At 33.8% G+C, this 25,503-nt stretch overlaps 2 protein-coding genes across 2 annotated transcripts in view; one reads left to right on the top strand and one right to left on the bottom strand.

Annotated features, from left to right (window-relative positions):
* Positions 1 to 25,372, bottom strand: part of LOC110996290 (oxysterol-binding protein-related protein 9) — a 47,966-nt gene extending 22,594 nt beyond the window's left edge. The window contains exons 1-8 of the mRNA XM_022263886.2: positions 25,168 to 25,372; positions 11,136 to 11,264; positions 8,140 to 8,319; positions 7,745 to 7,822; positions 7,298 to 7,348; positions 5,634 to 5,703; positions 4,898 to 4,990; positions 4,635 to 4,746 (exon numbers count right to left, since the gene is read on the bottom strand). Of these exons, the coding sequence (XP_022119578.2) occupies positions 4,635 to 4,746; positions 4,898 to 4,990; positions 5,634 to 5,703; positions 7,298 to 7,348; positions 7,745 to 7,822; positions 8,140 to 8,319; positions 11,136 to 11,264; positions 25,168 to 25,269 (815 nt within the window). The 5' untranslated portion in view covers positions 25,270 to 25,372. The remainder of the gene's footprint in view (positions 1 to 4,634; positions 4,747 to 4,897; positions 4,991 to 5,633; positions 5,704 to 7,297; positions 7,349 to 7,744; positions 7,823 to 8,139; positions 8,320 to 11,135; positions 11,265 to 25,167) is intronic.
* LOC110996292 (elongation of very long chain fatty acids protein AAEL008004) lies at positions 13,136 to 24,785 on the top strand. Its single transcript, XM_022263890.2, has 5 exons — positions 13,136 to 13,184; positions 14,492 to 14,682; positions 15,953 to 16,196; positions 24,110 to 24,252; positions 24,528 to 24,785. Exons 1-5 carry the CDS (start codon positions 13,136 to 13,138, stop codon positions 24,690 to 24,692), a joined length of 792 nt encoding a protein of 263 aa, XP_022119582.2. The 3' UTR covers positions 24,693 to 24,785.
* Positions 25,373 to 25,503: the final 131 nt, after the last annotated feature.

Genomic DNA, 25,503 nt, shown 5'->3' with positions numbered 1-25,503 from the left:
TTAACAGTTTTTGTAATTATATTTGGTTTGATTAACAAAGATCAGTTAACTAAGAATATTCTAATCTATCAGTGATGACATAATTTGAGCTTTTTTATTATCGATTTTACTTTTAAAATTTTTGTTAGTTTATTTTATTTTCTATGGTACCACTAGGTACATAATAATGAATACTTGCATTTCATTGACACCACATATAACAAACATTTCATTTAATTCCGTTAAGTTACATATATCGTATCTAACTTGAATGCTTTAAAGTAATCAATAACGCATCTACGTAATATGATACTCTTTGATGAAAGGAAAGTATAACACTGTCTGCTAAGTGCCGACCACTGCGGCGCTGCGCTGAAACACCGAACAAAATATTCGCGTATTGTTTATAAATAAAATTATTATATTTAATGCATCGAGATATGATTAATGTAATAGATGAACTTCCGGTATATGTCTGGCGTTACTAATATACTGTATTAGTTAAATGTATTATTTTTGGTGTACTTTAAATATAAATAGGTTATTATATAGGTGACTATCGAAGTCGGAGAGTTAAGGACTGAATGCTACTTTCTAGGAATTAAGCTTGATTTTGAAATTTTATTTATTAAAACTTAGACTGTTGATAATAATAAAATGTAGACCCTTTGATGCAGGAACAAAAGATATTGTCTTTAATTCAATTTATAAAAAAACATTATATATTTAAGTCGACCAAAATGTTTGATAAAAATGAATTTGTTTCTTAATAAAGGATTGTGTACTTTCATGCCTTTGCGGTGAACGAATATTATGACGTTTACGTACGTAATAAGTGTCCTGCGTACAATACTCGGCGAAATATATTTCTTTACAGTGAGATGTCTGATACAAAATGTGCCAATATAAAACTTTATTTCATCACGTGGTACAACAGTAATTTGTTAATCTTAATTTCTAACCATGTTGTCAAACGTTTAATTAAAAAAAAAGTTTTAAATTAGCTGTTTTATCTTTCCTAACTCAACATTGATACGTCATATTTGATTCACAATTTAATACTTAAAATAAAGATACTCGTTTCCATTTATTGTATGTTACCAGATAAAATTCCAAATGTATTTTTTTCTGGTCTTAACAAATGACTACAAGCCTACAGACGTATAAAAATTAAACAAAAGAAAAACCGACATGAAAAAGAATCAAAAGAAAAAGGAAAACACACCCCACATTAATAAAGAACAATATTTCTTATTTCAGATTGATGTTAGGACTTAGCCAAAACGTGCCCTCGACGGGTAATTACCAGCGACTTCTGTTGGCCATGAAACGTGGCCATTAAAGTGTCCTTGAACTCCGAGGACGCGAAACGTTCAAGGACGAAGGAAATGATGAAACAAAAAGGTCGGAATATATCAAAATAAATATATTATACATTGTAATATTATGCTCAAAAAACCTATAGTAATGTAAGCATGCTCTTGTTATTAAGGAGCAATATGTAATCGTGCAACTTATGTCAAAAATAGTGTTTATAAATCTTGTAATAAGCGACTTTTTGTGATTTAAAAGAGCGACGGAGAATTTATTGCCAGATCTTCTCTTGTTCAGTCTCCCTCAGCCTCAGGCTTGAGAACTGACAGTAATTTAGAACCATTTTAAAGTCAATAAAACATTATTTTTTAAAATCTAAATAATGTACATATTTATCAAGCCTTAACGTGGGCTATTTCGCCACGTGAGGCTGATGATAACGGGCTATATCCACCACTATAGGCCGGTCACACAGGCGCCAAGACAATAAGAGCGCTACGCAGGGGAGTATCTATAAGTAAGGTAAGGTAAAATAGACGTAAATTCAAATTAAAAAAAAATTGTTTCATGTATTTCGCGTATTGAACAGGTCGCTTATTGTAATTAACGTTTGTTGTATAATTTTACCTTGTTTGTCTACCTATAAGTTAAGATGATGCAGCCGAAGCTACGTTCGTATCTCTCCTTGAATAAGCAAGCGGAACTGGTTTTACTTTAGGAAAATATAATCAAAGTATATAACTGAAGAACACTTATTTTGATAAAATAGGTTTCGCACACAGGCTCAACTAATTTATGTTATGGCAAAAAATATCTTAACAATTCGACGCTTACAGCTTATATATTTCCGATGTATAACGGAGTATTTTGGCTCGACTATAGGAACGAAATTCATGAAACGTGTATTAAACTGCAGTTTCCTATTTGAGCGTGAAGCCAATTCAATAATGACATCTGGAGCTATAACTAGAGCAATCAATGCTGGGCTATTTCGGGCATTCAGAAATAAATACAATACAGCCTACGATGGAGCAAATTCTGCTCATTTCAGAGACATACCAATATCATACGAAACTATGGGTAGATTAGTGTTCCACAACGTAGGTGCGTCTGACAGGGACGATTGTTATAGGGATTAATTCGAAACTATTAAAATTATTTGGAATTTTAATTTCATTTTTTGAAAATTTGCTTACTGTGTTTAAAATTTCTTTCTCTTTTAAGTAATTTAAGACATGATCTAATATTATTCCTAAATTAGTTAATAAACCTTTTCCTTTTCCTTTAATTATGTTAATTTTTTTATATTGTAATGTAACGAAGTGTTAATAAATAAATACAAAAAATAAACTTATATAATTAATAACTCTGAACGTATACCGGGAGGTATGAAAATAGATATTATTATTCATTGCCTTTCCAATTTTTTATCTCTTATCTTTACCGCTTGCGTCGCGAGTCATTATGTATTTCCTAGTTTTTGAGTCTACCACGTTCATACATTGAGATATACGTGACATTCTTAAATCCATTTGCCATCAGGTTGCCGACGTTTTGTGCCTTGGAACTTTGTTTAGAAATTTTTATATATAAATTGAAGGCATATCTTATCTGGTGATAATCAAAATTACGATTCCAAATAATCCTTTTGGTTAGAAAATTAATTATATTAAGTGGTAGGGAGGAGTATGGCTTTGACCGGCGTGTCTGTCACCGACCCTTTAGGTAGTGACGATAAAGGAGCGGCAGCGATTTGAGGCATAAAAATTATGTTTTATTACGCATAATTTGATAAAACCCTAGATAGTGTTACCAATCAGAGTGGAAACATAATACCGGAATTTGCGTCTGATTAGAAGAAAAACACCATTTTTTCCTTAAAGTGGCGATAAAGGAGCGGTAGCGATTTTTGTATCCTACTACAGCATGTACCTATAAAAAGGTTTATTACGTAGAATTTGATATCTAGAATCTAGATAGTATTACAATTACCAATTATTTTTAATTAAATTACCAATCAGAGTGAAAAGATGATACCAGAATTTGCGTCTAACAAGAAAAAAAAAAAAGTTTTTTTCATTCAGTTGATTTTATTTTTAGGATGTTAAACCTCTACGGGTTCAAGGTTCTTGCGTACACGCCCTTTTTGGACCCTTCACAGCACGTTTACGAGCTTGTATTTCCCGAGGTTTGAAGCTTAAAAAGCAAATATAAACTTTTATTTGATAACATAATATCCGTTTTAAATGAAATGACGTATAAAATGTTGGGTTGGCACTGATAAGAAATGTATTTTCTTGGCGTTCGATTTTAGAAGCCTCGACGATCATTTTTATTATATAGACCAGTAGGTATTTTTTATTTATATGTCTTAAATCCCGGTTTTCTCACCACGTCTTTGATATTTGTGCACATAGAAAGAAATTTCCATTGTTGTGGTCGTGATTGTAGCACGTTTAAGGCACAAGGCTACCTGCTTGCCGTTCTTTTATACAAAATAATTTGTGTTCGTTTTTTTTTACACAATAGCTCACAGGATGCTCACCTGATGTTAAGTCATAACCTCTACCCATGGACACTCAATGCCAGAAGCCTTTTCTTGCAAGTCAAGAAACTTGCGAAATGGTAGTAAATGTAAATTTACAATTTTGTTTGACGTTCATAAGTGTACTTGTTTACCTACATGAAAATATATTTTGAGTTTAAGTTTGGCCCGCGAGTACGTTACCGACCTTTTAAGAATAAGACCGCTCTTTTCTTGAAGGAGCCTAAGTCGAATTGATTCGGAAATACTTCATTGGAAATACTTCTCCAATTATTATAAAGAGCGTTGTCAATCAATAGAACATATTTTTATCTTATCCGACCGACATCGATGGTTACCAGAGTAACAAAAGACAAGTTTTTTACGTGTTATATATAAAATTCTAGGAAGGGCACAGCTATATATCTATTAAATGGGTATATAGATAAACACGGAAAGGTATTGTAGATACGCGATAAAACATTGGTACTTACTAGAATTTGCTTTGTACCATTCTTAATTTTCAGATATTATTTAAAAAAATACAAAAACCTCCGGGGAAATAAATACAGATAATACAACTTTTTCTACTGCTGTGATACTTTTTTCACATTCAACACCTTTTGTGTGTGACCACGCACGCTGCAAAGCACGCGAAACGTCGGATAAATTTAAAATTACATATGTTAAATAATAATTATAAGTTTACCAGAAACAATTCGAAAATAAATCTTACATCAATAAGTATGTAAAATTGGTAACAACAAATTTAGTAATACAATAACTATTTGAAGATTTGTTTTCAATAAACACTAACCTGGGACCAGGAGTTACGGCTGGTAACGGTTCTTCGTCGGCATCGTAGAAGTCGTCTTCGCCTTCAGAAGATGAATAGGACGTGTCTGGCACTAGGAGGGACATTGCTTGCCCTAAAACAATAATGTTAACAACATAGATAACAACAATAATAGTTCTTTAAAATCCTTAAAAATCAGTGGCTATTACTACGAACTGATCGTAGGTAAGCGTACAAGTCTACGTACAAAGACAACATAAAGATAAAAAAGAAAAATTACATACGAGGCGAATCCATAGCATCCAAAGGCGTGAGTGGCAGTGTTGGTGAAGCTAGTTCACGACATTCTGATCCCAATTCCACGCGTGGTGACAAATCTGCCAGAAAAATATACTATTTTTATATGACATCGTCAATGTATCTTCACTTAGGTATTTTATACGTCTGAAATAGTATCGTGAGTTGGAGGTCAAAAAGTGTTTTAAATAATTGGAGCCCTGTTATCTAATCGAAAGATTCTTCAAGAAATTTTAGTTCTCTTTACGATGACGGACTTTGGCGTATCTGTTTCAATGGAGAACTTAACAAAATCCTTGACGACGCCGACTTCCTCCAACTGATAAAATGTAACTGGCTCGAGTGGTTAGGATATGTGCACGTACTTAACTGAATCAGACTGACTCAGAACCTAGTGCCAAGAGAAAACCCAGAAGACCAAGACTGCTTTGGTGAGATGGAGTTAAGGATCTTGAAAGATAGAGCCACTGATGATCAGGACTGAATATGTACTGAGTAACAGTTCTCCGCCAAACCACAATAATTTTTTGCCTCCATACTTGCCATAATTGAATATATTCTTAACACTTGTATGCCTGAGATAGAATAGAACCACTCTTTGACGCCGGTTTTGTAAGAAGGTATATGAACTTACAAACTATGTATTACTTACAGCTGTCAAAATATGTCAACCTTAAAACGTTTTGACAGATTCTGTAACTAGATTACGTACTAAAGAATTACCTTCTTTGATATGCGTCTGTGAAAGGTTCGTTGGCCCCTGATACACGCCATTTACCGGATTGACTGTGTTCTAAAATAATAAAGAAATTACAAAAGATTTTTATTGATTCTTAGCTCTGATTTTTTACCTAATTTAAATGCAGATTATATCAATGTATTTATGTTCTTCATTTTGTGTTATTCAAGCAAATATTTCCACTCAATCACGCAGATTTTAAATATGGCTTTTTAATTTATGCTTATTTTATTCGGAAAGAGAACAGCCGTGTCGGAATCGATAACTATTATTTGCATTCGTAATTGATTCCCAAAAATATACTTATTTATATTAAGTACTCAAAAATTCGCGTTCATCTCGCGTTCTTCTTTTTTTTTCTGATATAGTAACAGCCTTCTAAGCGTTATTCACGTTGGTTCATTATGCAGGTTAATTTTTCCATGTAGTCTATTAGATTTATTGTCATAGTAAAATTTATACTACGATTTATATATTGCGAGCAATCTGTCAAAGGTGCTTGACAGTGACCAAATAAAAAACCTACTACTCTATAATTAGAGTAGTAGGTTTTTTATTTAGTTATAGTAAATAGGCCCGAATGTGCTGTTTTGAGACACTGGGTTCATATACATGCCCATGTACCGGGTGTCTCAAATCAACGTACACTAATGACTTAATACATATTGAAATATTTTTAATAATTTTACTAACATAATTATAAGTTTTACTATACTAACAACATATGGACTTATTAATTGGTCTGAAATAAATGTTTTTTCTTTATATTTTTGGAAATAAATTACAAATGCAAATTTATAGAATGCACCACGGCTATTCTCTGTATGGGCTTGTAGTCTATTATTTATGCTTTACGGTTTCAATTAATAAATTTCAAAATATTTAATATCAAAATACCTTTATATTAAAGCAAATAGTAAAGAAGCTCAGCGTCATGAAGGCTACACGAAAAGAAACGCTTCGTATTCTGCGCAAATTAAACATTGAGAGACTCAGTAAAATATATTAGAAGTGCTATGGCATTTGGCTCCTTTGCATTTAGAGGTCCCTTCCTTATAATAAAATTGCCAAATCAATAGATACAAGATCGCAAAACACATACAAATTACGCTAGCTAAATTTGGTGTCGAATCAACACTACGCATCTTGGAATGACTCTGATGTCTTAAAAACTAACACAGACACACTGCACGAACATAACAACACACAGTACACAACACAACAGTTACACTCTCAAATACATACGCATACACACCCGTTCACACACTCACTTGTTCACTCGTTCTCAATTTTTACACTAAAATTATTATTTTTATTCTACTTTTTTAAACTGTTTTAAGCATGTACCATGTACCACGGAATAATTGTCTTCTAGTTACCCACAACACAGGGCTTCCCTAATGTAGGAGGATGGGACTAGCGATATATGAATCCTGTCACAACCCTTCCGTCATGAAACATGAACATTAAATTGAAACCGTAAATAGCAATTTTGAACGTAAATTATAAAAAAAACAGTATGGATTAAGAAATCATCAAAAATGGGTGTCTATGGGCCCTGACTGCCTTTTTGGGCGTCCATAGGCTCGTCTTGTTTTTTTTTTTATATTAAAAAAGCACTATTTCTATGTACATAGATAACAATTACCTTAGCAATTTGTAATAGTACTATGGAATGTTTGATATTGTCCAACATAGCCTGCAACAAGTAAAATAATATTACACACATGGCACCACTAAATATTGGTGCTTCAGATCTGGGTCAAATTTCTTTCGAAATGTCTAATAGGCAAGTGATCAGACATCTGTGCCTGACACATCGATTCGACTTTTAAGGCTTCCCGGTGTCCTCACGATGTTATTCTTCACCATATGCGATGGTTAAATCCGCACATAGAAAGTACATTGGTGCACAGCCAGATCTAGAACCTATGACCTCAGGGTTGAACAAAAACAGTTTTCAGTATTATGTGCTAATTAGATTTGTTGATGAGAGAATGGGTTTCGTCATAAAAAAATACTATGAGATAGGCTTCTCAGAGTATTTCATAAAAGATATATTTAAATAAATAGTTAATATTAAAACATAACTTACGTTAGAGTGGTCCAATATAACTTGACCTCTGCTCTTTTCGTGAGGGTCCGTTATTTCTGATACTTTTAAATTTAACTTCTGTAAACGAAAATAAATGGTATGTAGTTATATTTATATACATATGTAATACGTATATAATATAATAGGTGATCAGGCACCTGTGCCTGACAAAAGTTGTTTGCGATACCAAAGGTAGAGCCATTTTTTGCACAGAATCCCGTTAAAAAAATATTCCACCTACTGAATGCCGACGCCGACACAATCGACATCTTTATATGTTCGCCGACTGAGTTCACAACAGAGATATTGTTTATCTTATGTGTTTTATATAAAAAAAATAGTTTTTTTATTTATAGAAACAAATATATTTCGTCTTAATGTGCCTTAATACTTACATTAACAAGCTCAATCATAATCTGTAGGTACGCGTCCGCTTCAGATATACGTCGTTCCAAATCGCCATGTCGATGCGCGGGCGCAGGAACGCAACGCGACCATCGCTCGCGTCGACCGTGTCGGGTTATTGTGTCTTCCAACGCACGAACCCACCGTTCGCGTTCGGAGCCATCACGGGCCTGTAACATAATATGGTTATTATATAATAATATAGCAAGCAATAGCTGTCCTGCTATATAAGACAATCATAGGGCCTTGACAAAATCAATTGGTTGCTGATCTAACTTTCATATTTTATAACTTTTTCTTGTACCTATACAAACGCATTATTTATTAGTTATTAATATTGTTTTTTTTATTTTCTCTAGATTAAAGTTCTATAGATTAATATAAATATATTTTGTTTTTTATATAACTTCTGGTTATGCACTTCTTGCACTCATCATTTTTTTATTTGTTTTCTTTTCTTACTAGGGTTGCCTGGAAGAGATCGCTTGTTAGCGATAAGGCCGCCAGTTGCATCCCTTGTAATTTATATGTATTGTGTTATTTGTGTTTCTTTCTAGCAACGAAGTGTGAATAAATAAATAAATAAAATTATTTTATGTTTATCTCAGTCACTGTTTTATCGTATCGTATCGTTTTATCTTTAATGTAAAATGAACGTAGCAGTGTCATTCTATAATAAACGTACAATTTTCTTTCATAATTTACTAGCAATTCATGAGGAACATAAAATATTTTTATTAGGCACCTGTTCCTCAACAGAGGATGTATCCAACAACCCTTCTTTCTTCTTTGTCTCCGAACGTATAACAATGTCACTAAAACTTGTTGGCAAATAAAGGCAGGACTCATTGTGAATCGTAAAACCGAAGAATTTTATTAAGGCGTCACGTCATTATTGTCGGATAAAGAGGAGAAGTATTATCCGGCCTTCCGATATTCTTCTCATGACTGATTCAGGTTTCCGACGCCTATCCGGCGTGGCGAGCAGTGGAGAAAAGGCCTTAAAGTGTTGTAGAGTTCGGTCGCTTTATTGTTAATTTATCAATTAATACTAGTCCAATGTATAAATAAATAAGACAAACCAATTTTGGTAATAGTATTTATGTACCCGTAACAATAATGGGTCGAGTCCGCGACATATCATTAAATAAACAGACCACACAATGATAAAATGTACTTAACAAAGCAAACACAAATATAAGCTACACAACGCTATCTAATTAATATCAGCTGCTGTAGTGAACATCAAGAATTACACATAATATTTATAAATTACGAAAATTAACGCGTGCTCAGAATACATTTTTGAAAAGATTTACAGCTTATAAATAAACTACGTTCATTATGGAACATAAGATAGACAGGTATCACTTATTGCACGTCATTAAATTATAAATTAGAGAAAATGCCGACGTTAAAAACTCTCGGTACTCTTTTAAAATATCAAATCATCAAACAACACTTACCTATTTTAAACCAAAAATCGGAAATTAATTAGAAGTAGCCTGCCTAGCGCAAGTCCCAGGCCCTTTTATCAAGTAGATAATTAACTTTATAGTAAGCCTTTTATAAAGCTTTCCTTTAATACATTTCTTAAATTTATTAAAAAGCGGAGATAAAATAGCTTCTGGGATTTTATTAAAGAAAAGTATCCTTTTCCCAAAAAATAATTACTAACTTTAGTCTACTATGGGAAAATTGCGTTTTTCTGAGTATTAAGATATGAAGTCACAAAACATATATCAATCCAATTTTGCACGGTTACAACTGAAGTCTATCTATCTCTTTTCATCACCGCATAACCACAATTTACAGAAAAACTGACAAAAAGAAAGACAAGTGAGTGCAATACAATTTGTATGCGTAAGGGTCTTCGTAAAGAAGTGATATAACGTAAGCAAGCAATATTAAAAAAAGTTCTCTAATTTCCTCCCCGTTGAAATCAGATCGGAAGATCAAAAAGATCGAAATCTCGGAAGTAGGCTTCATTCGAGCGGAAAAAGTCGCAGAAACTCGACGGAAATAAAGCTTTATGACAATTTTTATCTGGAAATTTTCATAGAGATCGAATATAGTATTATGAAAAATATTGCTAACGAAGTTTTCTACGTAATTCAGTTTAATACTTTACACGATTTCAAAATCACAAATGGAATTAAACATTAGAATGTCACAGAGATGATTTCTTTAGAGCTATGCAATTTTTGTCTATGGTTTGCACCAATCTATCAGTCTATGAGTCTTGAGATTCATAGAGCGTCCCCGTGAAGTTCACAAAAATCTTATACTTTTAATTTTATCAAAATTAAATACCATGCCGTAATAGTGTAGTCAACATAGCAATGAAGTTTATGCCTTTCATTTACGGCGTTCAGTTTAAACTAACAACCTGTGCCTTCCTTCCAACCTTCGACCTTTACAACTCTATACACGTGCACATTGATCAAGAATATTCGAGAGAATTACCTTGCGTGGGGTCAAAACATTACCGCCCACATTCCTTCCTTCATCAAAAATCCGTCACGATGCATTAAAATTGTTTTGTTTATTCTTCGTGGGGAATTTTTCTGTCGTAATGGCTACGTACAAGCAGTGACCTAGTGGTTCCAATATGAGACTCTCATACGTGGGGTCGTACGTTCGATTCCCGGCTACATTTACCACTGACTACTCCTTACTCGTACACATCGTGTGGCATTCGTTAGACCCAAAAAGTCGACGGTGTGTGTCAGGCACAGGAGGTTAATCAACTTATTGCCTTTTAGAAATGATCACAGATCAACAGATAAAGAAATCTAAGGCACAGAGTTAAAAGGTTGTAGCGCCATTGCTACATACAATCCCGTTGGGTTCGATTTACCAAAACCATTTTTCGTTTGGTAATCTTTAATGATGAGCAGACACAGAAATGTCCAAACCATTGCCCCAAGATTAGACCATATAAAGTACAATAATCTATATAATATACAATTTTAATTATTTTTACCTGGAAATGGAAGGTCTTGTGATCAACCGTGATGGTGAATGTCGAATCGTCCTCATCATCAATCCCAATGACGGCAGCACGCAGGCGCACGCAGCCGCGTCGCACTCCGCGTGTCATTTTCTCTTTCGACTGGAATTTATATTCAAACTTTAAAATCACTGAGGCATATAAACCCAGAACTCATGCTCCAGGCCTCACCTCAACCAGACCTTGGCACCGTTATGTAGTAACTGGGCGTCAACCCACTCAATTATCTTAACCACACCTTTGCGGGGGAGTGTAGAGCAAACCTCTTTAAGATACAATCAAATCTGGGTAAGTGAGAACTGGATAAATGAGAAATAGCCGGAACCCGTCATTTTAAGCTGCCAAAACAAAAACAGAATTCTGTGTAAGAGAAAGTCGTGTTTCCCTCATGGACCTCCGTAACTGAAACTGCTCCTTATAAGCTGCTATACCTGTATAAGCGACCTTCATTTATTTTTAATATTTAGAACTTTGGAGGAACTTTATCTACAATAAAATTTGTACATACATAACCTTAACTAAAGTCTAAGTTTAAACTACTAAAACTACCAAACACTAACGAAATGGCTGCTGCTAGTAAAAAAAATGGTAGGCAAAGAAGACTAATCGCGTATTTTCTTTTAAAAACCAGCAAAACAGCGACAGAACTGTAAACGCCCGTCTGACCTATGAACTTTGTTATACGGGGCTTCCAACGGCCTAATAATAATATTACAAACTCACATCTACCCCGAAGTTTTTACATAATATTTCAGAATGCTTAGTTATCATTAAATAAAAAAAATAAACTTATATTTGTAATCTAGTAAAGGTAAAGAAGTAAATTTTAATGTAGTGAACACACGAATCAATATATTAAGGAACATTCAATACTTATACTACATAAGGTCGCCTGAATATATTAAAATGCATAATGCATTTGTTAAGACATAACACACTGTGTACTTGAAATATCTATAGTTATCTTTTATTTTTGACAACTATTTTAGGAAACAAAAGGCAGTAAAAAAGAAATTCTGAGCATTTTCAACTTAGATCAGGTGAACAGTATTTACACTACTTGTAACACATTAAGTTGACGAACGGAATATGATTGAACAAATGTATAGCAGTTTTTTTTTAAAACGTTTATTCATGTAGATAACGTAATGTACACTTATGAACGTCAAAAAAAGAAATATGCAATAAATGGATTTTTTTATGCAAATTTTACATTTACTGCCAGTTCTCAAACCAAGGTCCTAGAACAGAAGAGAAGAACTGGCAAAAAAACTCTCCGCCCCCTCGCCATATTTTAGGGAGAGAGACAACCCGACGCATGGACGCCGCCACAAGCAATGACATTTAAGTGAGCATGACGATTCTTGAAATGTGGACTTGGCAATACAAGAAAATAGTAATAATACTACACTTAATCAATAATAATAAATTTATTTATTGTCATTTCTATTTCCTAATTTCCTGTTCAAATGTTGTTAGTAAGTAATATTGTTAGTATACAAGCGAAATGTTAGCATGCTGTTCCCTGTATATGGGACCCCTGTTCAACCAACCCTTTCTAGGCCTGTGCCAATAGTCTGCCAATCTTTTACTGCTATTTCTATTAAGCCATCAGTCCACCGTATTTGGCCTGCCCGCTTTCTTTTGGCAACCGTATACCAGAGAGGGAAATATCTTTGTATCTATTAATTTTTTTTTTCAAATTGAATCCCTATAAGATCTCTTTGAACGATCAGAATTTACTACACGCTGTTAGTTTTTCTTACAGTTGTAAGCGACTTTAAGACATGGTAGAAAGTTCACACAAGTACTTCAATAAGGTAAACCCAGTACTGATTCTTGTCCTCCAATCCACATATTCGGCGGTAATTGGAGTCTCAACTCGCTGGATGTGGGCACATAGGCTTACAATCTGCATACGTGATCAATATTCAACGAAAATGGCGGGCTATCGGTCAGTTTAGTGTTACACAATGGACGCCATCACGGGAGCCTATAACGCATTGTTCTTTGAAAGGGCAGGTAATTAAAGTGATTTAATCCAAATTAATAGAATTTTAAATATTTTTTATGTTCTGCATCGCCAGTGGCAGTTTATTTAGAATGCTTCTTTGACCATACACATTATTGAGCTTAGGCAAGTGAAATGATTTTTGATTAGGTATGTTACGCAATCTATCTGTTCGCTTTTTCCTTTTAAATCTACTGAGGGATGAGAGTCACATGTAACTAGAATAACGACGAAATAGACGAAACAATAACGGTTTAATCTATGAACTATTTAGACCTGAGATTTGCATCGTTACCATTCAATGCCACACAAACCGAACATTTTACCAACATTTAAGCGGTCTGAGAAAGTATAAAAAAGTACCGATAAAAATATAGAATGATTTCGAAGCAACTTTGAGTTGTCATTTGGTGAAAGCTAGCTTCTCGTAGCTATCCGAGTTCTGCTAACTTCATTACCACTACCAGAAGTGCATGTTCAATGACCCGTAATGCCTATTGTTGCAGTCACGATACGAAACACTAAACGATTCGTCGATAAGTCAATCAAATGCATTCACGTGAAGAGGAACGTAGTTAAGTTCCACTTATAATAGTATTAAGTTAACCAACAAAGCTGAGCTGAATGTTCTCTTGAAAGTACATTTACTGTTGAAAATGTTATTAAGAGCTTTTCTGGATAGTTGCCAAATTTTTATCAAATAAATTTAAAAAATATACAACACTGAAAAACCCAAGGGCTATCGCAGAACTTTCATGAATCAGTTATATTTTGAAAATAATCGGATCACTCTTTTAATAGGTATTATGCTATTATGTTCGCCTAGTAGATGCAGCGTGCAAATCTCATCTCTGAGCTGGATCCCCGGCTGTGCACCAATGGAGTTTCTGTCTTTGGTGGACAAAACGACGGCGTGTGTCAGGCACAGAAGGCTTATGACAAACTTGTCTATTAAGAATAAAAAATAAGAAATGATCATGAAGCCGATACATAATTTCGTAGAACTTCAATTATAAACGCCGACCAAATAAATCTAGACAAAAAATAATATAAACCATATTTTACTAGCATAAATGGTGTACACAAAATATATTAAATTAAGCTAACATGAGTGGGCGCGCACTCACCGATTACTATTTTTCTCTCTCTCTCAAATTACCCAAAAAATACACAAATATTTGCGTTCCATTTAATTGCTTCCACTGAAAGGAAATGGCAATATATAACAAATGACGCGGTCAAGGAGACAAAGAGGCTTTCATGACTTATATTAAATACATACAATAGCTGGTATCAATTTCTGAACTTTCCTTTTCAGACGCTCGCGTCAAGGACTGGTTCTTAATGACATCTCCATGGCCACTATTTCTCATAATCTGCACTTACTTGACGATAATAAAGGTACTTTTACCGAAATACATGAAAGACAGACAAGCTTTCAATCTAAGAACGGTTATTAAGTGGTATAATGTGGTGCAAATAATCGGCAATGCAATCGCTACTTGGGGGGTAAGTATACAATATATTCTAGTCAAAACTCCTATAGCGTTAAGAATTACCCAATTAATATTTCTTTATTAAAATAAACACAGAAATGAGTGAGGTTCAACGTGATTTAAATTTGACTGATGAAAACCAAACCCATGTTGGCTAGAAGACTAATTGCAATCTTTACTTCAAGCTTGATATTTTGAATACGTAATCAACCTTTTGTAACTGACATGTTTAAGTCATGCTGATTTCATGACGGTGTTGTCCTGAGCATACGTAAATTGCGTACATAGTCTATTGGCGCAGTAGACGCACGACTTGAATATCGAGGGTTAAGCGTCTAGCGATGTGTTAATTTATTAGTATTAAAGCCTGTACCTTATTTAGATAGTCCCTTTTATGAATAAGGATTAAGGGTTTCAATTTTATAAGCAATAAATTGAAATGATTTACCATAAATCGAATGTGTTGTTGTTATTAATGAAAATACTGTCGTATTTTATACATAAACACGTTGAGATAATGTTCTCGATTCAGTGAACTCGTCTAAATGCTTTAAGCTCAAGACGATGAGATAATTGCAAAAATGTTTTTAGTTTTCAACGTTGGAAGTTTGTCAAATAACAAAACAGTGCAATACATTATAGCAATAGCTACACAGAGACCAATTAATTAACAAACAACATTTTTTAAAATAATAACTGAGCCTTGGATTAATAGTAATTAGATATACTTAAAATATTCAATGGCGCTAAAACCTCTTTAGGTCTGGGCCTCAGATTTCTGTTTCATAATTATTTAAATCTAATAGGCAAGTTTTAACTTTTTTGTGCCTTACGAAAATTCGTATAGCATCCTATGTAACATTAATAGTTTTAAAAATTATTAAAAAAAACATTTGACATTCAAATTCCAAATAATTTTAATAAATTTTCGAATAGCCCCCTTAACCAATCAAATCCCTGTAGGGCGTCGGGCTTGAGAAGCACCAGTCTAGCAGCTTCAATATGGGACTTTTATCACCAGCTAAGCACTAAATGAACTTTATAAGTGCGCCCCTACACTCGCCCGTACGGTAAAGGAAATCTCGGTGAGGAAACCAACATGAAATCTGAATTCGAAATCGACACCGAACCCTGAGCATCTACTTGTCTATGAAATAAGAATGACCGAAGCAACGGATGATCTGCAAGACCTATTGCAGCAACACTGGATTATACATTATTTTTACTAATTGTTTTGCCATGCTTCTTTGATTCCTATCTAGCCCTTAATAAAACCTTTTCAGATAATGACATCAGGCTGGACGACGACATACCACTTTGGGTGTATGTTACCCGACTATTCGATGAACCCTGAAGCTTTACGAATGCTGCATTACCTTTGGTGTACAATTTTCCTTAAGATAGTAGAGTTACTGGAGACGGCGTTCTTTATTCTTAGGAGGAAGGAACGCCAAGCCTCCTTTCTGCATATATACCACCACATCAGTACACTCATTATTATATGGTCAGGAGTAAAATATGTTGGAGGTAAGTGTTAATATATAGTTAATATATCAACGGGTTATTTGGAGTTCATTCGAGCCAATGTTACAAAATTTCACAATCATTTATTTATTTGGTAACACAATGTACAATAAAAGCCAATGAAGAAATACATTGAATGCTTTGAATTTTACATTTACCGCCAAATCAAGGGCGTAGAACGATCGCAGAACTGGTAAAAACTATAGGTCACTCTTTTCAATCACCAAGCAAACAGTTTATAAGGAGCTGCAACCATTACACCATGTTCCACATGACATCCATAAGAAATTAACAGTTAATTAATTAAAAAACAAAGATTTGTCCTCTATCAGCAGTGGGCATGGTGAAATAGAAGCACGAATTTACAATTTCGTAGGACCAACACACAAATACGTAGTCGAAATAACTAAAACCACCGCACGCACGAATTCAAGTCCGACCAGTCACCACAAGTAGCATTTTACAATGATTGCAGTTTTTTTTTAATATTTTATTTGGAACCATTTCTCTTTTGTTCAGTGTATAGCTATCACTTCAAGATAGTATGGGTCCACTGAAAATCAGTGTAGCTGCTGACGGCAACTGAAAGCTGAGTTATGCCCATTTTGATTAAGATTGTGTTTGTATTTCTTTTTATATACATATGCATGTGTATACTTGTGAATATAAATCAGTAACAGTTATTTACAGCCGTAAAATATCTGGTTCTCATCAATCAAAATGAGTCTAGATATTAGACGGAAGTTATCACACTTATAATACGTTTCTATATAAAAACATCACGATTGAATTCGATTAAAACTTAATAACTTAGATTGATAACTTTTATTTTATTAAAATGTATTCCAATTTGGATTAAAACGAATTGGTTGCATTTATTTCCAGGTACATATATAATTTAGTTCACTTGTTCCTGCACTATATGAAGTTTAATTTAAAGCTCTTCCAAAATTTTAATTTTAATGTTCTATATACCAACTAAGAGAACATTTTAACCTTTATCGAGATCGGTTCAGTAGTTTTTTAGTTTTTTATTTATTTTCTATTTCACTTGATCGGTTTAATTTTTACTTTTTATCATATTGTTCAAGTTCAGTCTGTTATCTCTTACTCTATAAGTCTTTTATGGTCTTAAGAGAGCTATCAATCCGATCGATAAAATTACACTCAGAAAAACGACTTGAAATAAAAAAAACGTGTGACACTCGGGTACTGCCGCGGTAAAGCAATTGCATAGCATTTTTATCAAATTATTCAATCACAATAATTTATTTAACTATTTTTATGAAAAAAAGTTTCCGGCATCAGAACTGTCAACACCGTAGTGATAAACTCCGAGTAAAATTAAGTGAAATAAAACAGTAAACGTAATTTGTGGCTGCTAGTATCCGTCGATACAGTACTGGGACCTCTGGAAGTGACTAAAAAACAAACAGGGAAGTGTGATTACTGGAATCCACCGTAAATCTACAACCACAATATCAACTATTGTATTGGAGGTTAGAAAACACGTAAACAACAAATTGTTACTCAGTGACACTTGCCGTAGACGTCAAGTTATTTGGCATATCAAACAGTGTTGCCATTTGGGAGAAATATTATATAACCATATTCTACTATTACGTTTCGCTACACGTAAACAACAAATATAAGATGGAAGGTCAATTTCAAACATTATTTGAAAAAATTAAATTAGAGATGCATAGTCAAAATGCTGAATTGAAGGAGTCTATAACAAATAGTATTATGGAAAAAATAGATGATAAACTAATCCCTATAATAGAAGAAAATAAGAACCTGAAAACTAAAGTAGAAAGACTAGAAAAAGAAATAGATTATCTTAAGAGGTCTGAAAAAAACAATAATATTATTATATTCGGCTTAGACGAAAACGAAAAATCCTCTTATGAATTAATCTTAAAGCTCAAAGATACCTTCAATCAAGATTTAAATATTAAAACGGAAGAATATGACTTCAACAAAACTTTTCGCTTAGGAAAAATAAAGAAACAGAGCAACAAACCGAGACCGATACTGTGCTCGTTTACAAGCAACTGGAAAAAGACTGAAATTATGAAAAATAAAAACAATCTAAAAACTATACACATTGCGGAAGATTACTCAAAGGATGTGTTACAAAAAAGAAAGGAGCTGCAAGCCAAGTTAACTGAAGAGAGGCAAAAGGGCAATATAGCATATCTGAAATATGACAAACTTATTGTAAAAGAGAACAACTACAGCCAAGAGAAAAGGAAAAGGGAAATATCCGCTTCACCCTCTTCAGGTAACAATCAACCAAAAAAGCAACAAACCGAAAACGCAATGAAGACTAACAGGACAAATGCTTTTGATTTAATGCGATACAGATCCAGCTCCTTATCGAATATGCCTGTTACTAATAAAAACCAATAGCAACTCAAGAACGACAAACGGAAACCAAAACCAAACAATAAAACAGCCAACAAAGAAACAAGAAAACAACGAACTCCCCCAAGCCGACTGGTCCTCGAGGGGGAAAGCGACCACAACCCTCCAACATATAATGACAACAACCACCAAAAATCAGTAATTTACATAGCATCCCTCAATGTACTCACCTTGAGAAAAGAAGAAAATCTTACGGAACTGACATATGCGTTAAAATCTATTAAATGGGACATAATTGGTTTGAGCGAAGTGAGAAGAATGGGCGAAAGTATTACTTGCCATCCAGAATATTTAATATATCAAATAGGGGAGACGCAAGGCCAATATGGGGTAGGATTTATTATTAAACAACACCTAAAGCAATATGTGGAAGAATTCATAGGAATCTCAGAACGCATAGCTATTATGAACCTGAAACTGCCGGGACATAAAAAACCATGGTCTATCGTACAAATATATTCACCCACAGAGCAATCAAATTTGGAGACGATAAACAACTTTTACCATAACTTAAACGAAGCCATTCAAGAACATACACATAAAAACCTTATAGTCATGGGTGACTTCAATGGTCAAATTGGAGCAAGACGCCCAGGAGAAAACGCAATACTAGGTCAATTTACATATAACAACAAGACTAGAAGCAGAAATGGGGAAAAAATCACAAACTTCGCGCTAGAAAACAAACTAACAATCTTAAATACTATGTTCAAGAAGAACCGAAAGACCATGTGGACCTGGATCTCGCCGGATGGTAAAACGAAAAATGAAATTGACTTTATTATGACCAACAGAAACAGATACTTCTCAAACTTTACCGTCATTAAAAGATTTAACTTCGACACCAACCATAGGCTACTTAGAACCGAGCTTAAAACAAACCGACCGAAAAAAGCTAGACCTAGACAAAACTCAAGAAGCACAAAACTCAACGAACAGCAATTAGAGCAAATAACAACAGCCCTAAGAACTGAACTTAGAGACTTCAAAGAGAATACTAAGGAACTAGAAACCCAAGATAAATACAATTATTTAGAGAATATTATCAAAACTCAAACTAAACTCATAGCAGATACTAAAATTGATGAAAAAGGAATGCTATCACAAGACACCATAAAACTCCTAGAAGAAAGAAATCACCTTACTAATGAAAGAAGCACTCAAAATAGAAGACATAAATTAGCCAAAATCAGCAAAGACATCAAAGAAAGTATGAGGAAGGATAAAAAACAACGAAGGATGCGAACAATAGAAAATTACATACTGAAAACCGGTGGAACAAAAAAAGCATTTAAAGAGTTGACCATCACGAAGAACTGGATCGTAAAAATTAAAGACGACCGAGGAAAATTTGATCATCATAGAATTGACATACTAAAAACAGCTACTTCATACTACAAAAAACTGTATCGAAACAACACCACGCAAGCTGAATTCAATCTAGTAGAAACCTCGAACACCCCCAGTATTCTCCAAGCTGAAGTCAGCAAAGCTATCGATACCCAAAAGAATGAGAAAGCACCCGGGCCTGACGGCATAAGCAACGAAATCTTAAGATATAGCAAAGAGATCCTGCTACCTGTCCTCACAGATATGTTCAACGATATCATGAACACCGAAATCATACCTCAGCAATGGACCGAATCTCACATCATCCTAATGTATAAGAAAGGCGACAAATATGACATAGGAAATTATCGCCCTATAAGTCTTATGTCCAATGTATATAAGATTTTTGCTAAGATCATCTTAAAACGGATCGAAAGAACTCTAGACGAAAACCAACCTATTGAGCAAGCAGGATTCCGCAAAGACTTCTCAGTGATCGACCATATCCACGTAGTGCGTCAAATTCTGGAGAAATACAACGAATATCATCTCACATACTACATTGCATTTATCGATTATAGCAAAGCATTCGATTCTCTACAACATGGCAGAATATGGGAGGCGTTACAAGAACAAGGGATCGAGCACAAGTACATTCGACTAATAAAAAATATATATAGCTACAGCAGAGCAAGAATCCAACTAGAAAAGAAAAGTACTCCTTTCAGAGTAGAAAAAGGCGTAAGACAGGGAGACCCTCTATCTCCGAAATTATTCTCCGCAGTACTAGAATCAATCTTCCGAAGACTTAATTGGGAACATCTGGGAATTAATATAGACGGCCAACTGCTATCGCACTTGAGATTTGCTGATGACATAGTGTTATTGGCAAAAACAGCAGAAAACCTAACCAGAATGATAAAAGAACTTGCGCAAGAAAGTGAGAGTGTAGGCTTGGCAATGAATCCGGAAAAAACTAGGGTGATGACAAACGGGCACAAACATACTATAGATTTAGGTAACTCCGAAATTAACTATACGGACGAATACGTATATCTAGGGCAGCTCATAACTCAAAAAGATTCTATGCAGAAGGAAGTGGACAGAAGAGTTACAAATGGCTGGAAGGCATACTGGAGTCTAAAAGAGGCTATGAAGGATAAAGAGCTCCATATAAACCTAAAAAGTAAACTTTTTAACACCTGCGTACTACCTGTCCTTACGTATGGGTGTCAGTCATGGTCCTTAAATCAGGCCACCTCAAACAAATTAGCAACTTGCCAGTATGCAATGGAAAGGAGCATGCTAAAAATTAAAAAGTCCGACAGAGTTAAAAAAATCGTCATTAGGAACAAAACAAAAACTACCGATGTAATAAGCAAAATCAAGAGACTCAAATGGCGATGGGCTGGTCACCTGGTAAGAGGACACGACAAATGGAGCAAAAGGGTGACATGGTGGTACCCAAGGGAAGGCGAACGGAAAAGAGGCCGACCACAGAAAAGGTGGGACGATGATATTAGACAAGTGGCAGGAGTCACATGGAACAGAGTGGCTCAAGAAAGAAAGGAATGGAAAAGGTTGGAGGAGGCCTTTGCCGACTGGCAAACAGATCTAGGAAAGATAACAAAACATCAAATACTACACTAAATTTAAGCATAATATAAATCTTTAGAATCTAATGTTAACTTAACAAATCCATGTACCTAATTGATCTGAATAAAAGGCTATTATTATTATTATTATTATATATGCAGTATTTTTTTTTTTATTTAACCAACTCTACCAGACTCAGACGAACACGCCTATATAATCTGTCACACTAACGCGTACGGTCGCGTACGTCACTGATCTCGCCAGAGAGATAGATTGAATACGCAGTATGCGTTCTGTCCCACTCTAACGCACCTGCGCTACGTCACTGATCACACCAGTCCGATATGAGACGCAGTATGCGTTCTGTCCCGCTGTATTGGCCGCAGCTATATTACATCATCGTGTGTTAGGTTTATTTTTCTTACGGAATTTCCTGATTAGGTCGCCGCGCTCAAAGCCCACGATAAAATCTATTCAATAACTAAAAAATCCCGGGTGTAAAAAGACGTAACTTTCTATCCAGTTAAATTAATGCAATGCACGTAACTCATAAATGAAACAGCTGAAAAGAACAAATTATTACACTCGTTAAAATTTGCAGTTTTAAATGGAACAAGGCTAATTTATAAAGCCTGTTTTATTGATTAAACTTTAATAAGGTTAAACCGATGGTTATCTTTTAAATAAATTGCTTATTAATTCGTGTTTATACAGATAAGCATGACGCAGCCAAATCATAAATACATACTGTAACAGTTCCAATTTCAATTTAAGTCGAAATTTTCCACCAAGGTCGGTTTTCCTTGTAGGCTATACGAACTTTTTTCCTCATAATAACTATTCGCTATAAAGTTAGAAAATGCAAAGCACCTTCAGCGACTCGTAAAGTTCCACACTGTTTCTATAAATCATAAATATTACTGATAATATCATCAGATTCCACATATAAGCTATTCTACAAATAATTTCTATATTAGCTTTAATTATTTACGTTTTGCGCTTGCGCTTGCTTGCTTAATAGCACGAGACAAAACATTTTTGGAACCATACTGTTTATGAACCTATCAAATTTTAAATTAAATAAAACGCCCAGTAAACAATTAGGTTAATAAGCGTACACATAACTTAAAACAAGGCAAGTCATCAGCAAAAATGTATTGTTTATTCACAGTACAATAGGCAAGTTAAACACTGACGTAAGGCCAAAAACAAGTGTAGCGTTGTGCAACGTACTGAATAAATAAATCGTAACCATTCTTGTAAGGCGTATAATCGCTTCAACTAGAGGTTTTCAGTTAGTTCCAGTCAGAACTATAGTTACATATATCTCTAATAGGCAATTTCCTTCCAAAGCGGATATTTATAAATAAAATATTGTTTTTAGTTAGCCGCCTTGCAGGAAACAAAATACTTTGTAAATAAATGGATAGGGTAAGGGAGTGGCTACCTAAACAAAGGACATTCCTAGCTGGGAAGTCAGTGACCTGTTTTATGATATTATTAGAAAATTAACTTAATAAACAGATATTTCTTCTGTGACTGTTACGTACAGTTGTGTATACGTAAGAACACATTAACAGTGATAACAACTAATATTTCGATCAGTTTGATGAAAATTTTTGTGTTCTGCAACCTCCGCTGTGATTAATGTATAATATAAAAGAATATTTAAATTTTATATCGACAAAAGACAGGATCGGTGTAGATTATAATGTTTATTGACAGATAAATGAGCTTAGTATCAAGGAGATTTTACGATCATATAAAATTGATATACAAAGTTATAACAATTTTGTTTTCGATTCCATATATATTACATAATATGTCAGTTATATACGCAAAACGGACTAAATTGTTGAGTCTAATTGCGGAAAATGAGTCCACCTACCTACCTACCTATGTCAATCATACGACGTTTTTTAATTAAGTTTAATCTACAAGAACTAATGTTTTAAACACAAGTCTAACGGTGTAACATGGTCGAATGAGCCATGACCTTTTCGTGTAATATAAAGAGCATTATAGAAGTTTTTATGATTGGCAAATTGGGTCAGAAAATTGCTCTTTAATTTCCACCAACAGATATGATTATTTTTTAATGTTACCTACGTCAAATTGAAGTCATAACTGTTCAACAGATTTCATATTAACGCTATTTTAATCGCGTTACAGGCCATAAAAGATGTTATTTGCCGTTCTTTGCGTAAGTTAACGATCATAAAGATGAAATTTATATGAATACGTTATCATACTATGACTTTAATATACATTCGATTTTGATCTTATTGAAGCAGCAGTGTAATATTAAGTTATTTTGTGTGTGAAAAAAGAGAGAAAATATTGCACTTTTATATATACAATATAAATAATAAATATATATACTGAACTGGCTGTATATTTTTTCTTACTAAATAATTTAATATAGAAGACAATGATAAACAAAGAGTAATTTTAATATTTCTAAGAGCAAAATTCCTTAGAAAAGCATAGTATGTATTTATTTAAAAAAAATTACAAAAGTATTCTCATCTTTTACAGAAAATTGATATTTTTTTACTTTTTAGGTGGTATAACATCATTTTCACCAATGATAAACAATTCTGTCCATGTGATTATGTATACCTACTATTTGCTTTCATCCGAAGGAAGCCCTAATATTAAGGCTTATCTTATTAGGTATAAAAAATGGATTACGATCATGCAAATGGTAAGGATTTCTACTACTTTCACAGTATTTACCAGTAAACTGTATTGAAATATACCTAAAAACAGTAAAAAACAACATTTATATAATAATCATCATGAATGTTATCTAATTGGGAGAGATAATGTTACCAAACAGGTATAATGACCTGCAAAACAAGTAAGCAGTCAAAAGCTACTCATTAAATAGAAGTTTCAATGTTATATTTAAACCATGAAATCCTCATAATAATATTTATTTACAAGGAATTTTTATAATTAATTCCTTTTTTATTGCAGGTACAATTTACAATCATGATAGTTTATAGTGCTCAAGTATTTTTGCCTAGTTGCCCAGCTCCACTTGGTATAACAGTTATGTATTTTCCAAATGTAATATTTGTATATTATATGTTTTATAAGTTTTTTCAAAAAAATTATAAAATTAAAAACCATGTGGAGTAGTGTTGTGTTGTTGTGAGTGTTGGATTTAAAAAAAAATCAGTAAGGAAAGTAAAAATTTTAAAAGTACAGAATTGATTTTTGTTACATAGTTATGTCAGTTTATATAGTTAATATATCTGTTATTATTTATATTTTTATTGTTATCATTTTTTAATGACATTGATTAATTAAAATGCCCAACAAATAATAAAAATGAAACTATTAAGAGAGTCAAATGACTAAACAGTTTATAAATTCCAAGTAAATTTGGCGGGAGTTGCTCAAGATGTGCATTGTTCTTGCTTTGGGTGCTCTAATAAGGCTTCTTACTGGCTGTAAGCTTTGGCTTTGATAATATTTATCGGTCCGTGTGTTATTAATCAAACATTAAGTGATTTTTATTCGTAAGTAAATTCAGAAACTCTTGGCTCAAATCCCTAAGTCAAGATCTAAAAGCAGAAATAATCGTAACAAAAAGATTACAAACGTCACTTACTGTATAATAGGATAGCAGACCAGCATTTTCATCGAGGACGAACCACCGATACTGCCACCCCTTCATAACATTTGTCCATTTGCTTAATGAACCCTCCATCATGATTATCACAAAAATAAACTTAAATAACTCATCAAAAATAAATACGAAGAATTTGCACTGCAACAAATATTTCACCGGGTCACCAGCTCAACTACAAAATAAATTTGACACTTGATAGTTGATTTGACGTTCGGTTGATATTACTTTTTTCAAAGTAGACGTTTTATATTTGAGAATGACAGACGTCAGTAAATGCAGGTTTCTGATATTTATATCTGTGATTCTGAATTCTGA

The sequence above is a fragment of the Pieris rapae genome, chromosome 1 (assembly GCF_905147795.1).
Source record: "Pieris rapae chromosome 1, ilPieRapa1.1, whole genome shotgun sequence".
Taxonomy (NCBI): Eukaryota; Metazoa; Arthropoda; class Insecta; order Lepidoptera; family Pieridae; genus Pieris; species Pieris rapae.
This window is presented reverse-complemented; position numbering and strand designations above follow the sequence as displayed.

Bases quoted from the DNA above. Each gene is read 5' to 3' on its own strand.
- LOC110996292 (XM_022263890.2), top strand. From the start codon at position 13,136: ATGGACGCCATCACGGGAGCCTATAACGCATTGTTCTTTGAAAGGGCA. The intron at 14,683-15,952 runs GTAAGTATACAA...AAACCTTTTCAG, and splicing joins ATGCAATCGCTACTTGGGGG to ATAATGACATCAGGCTGGAC. The intron at 16,197-24,109 runs GTAAGTGTTAAT...TTTACTTTTTAG, and splicing joins AGGAGTAAAATATGTTGGAG to GTGGTATAACATCATTTTCA.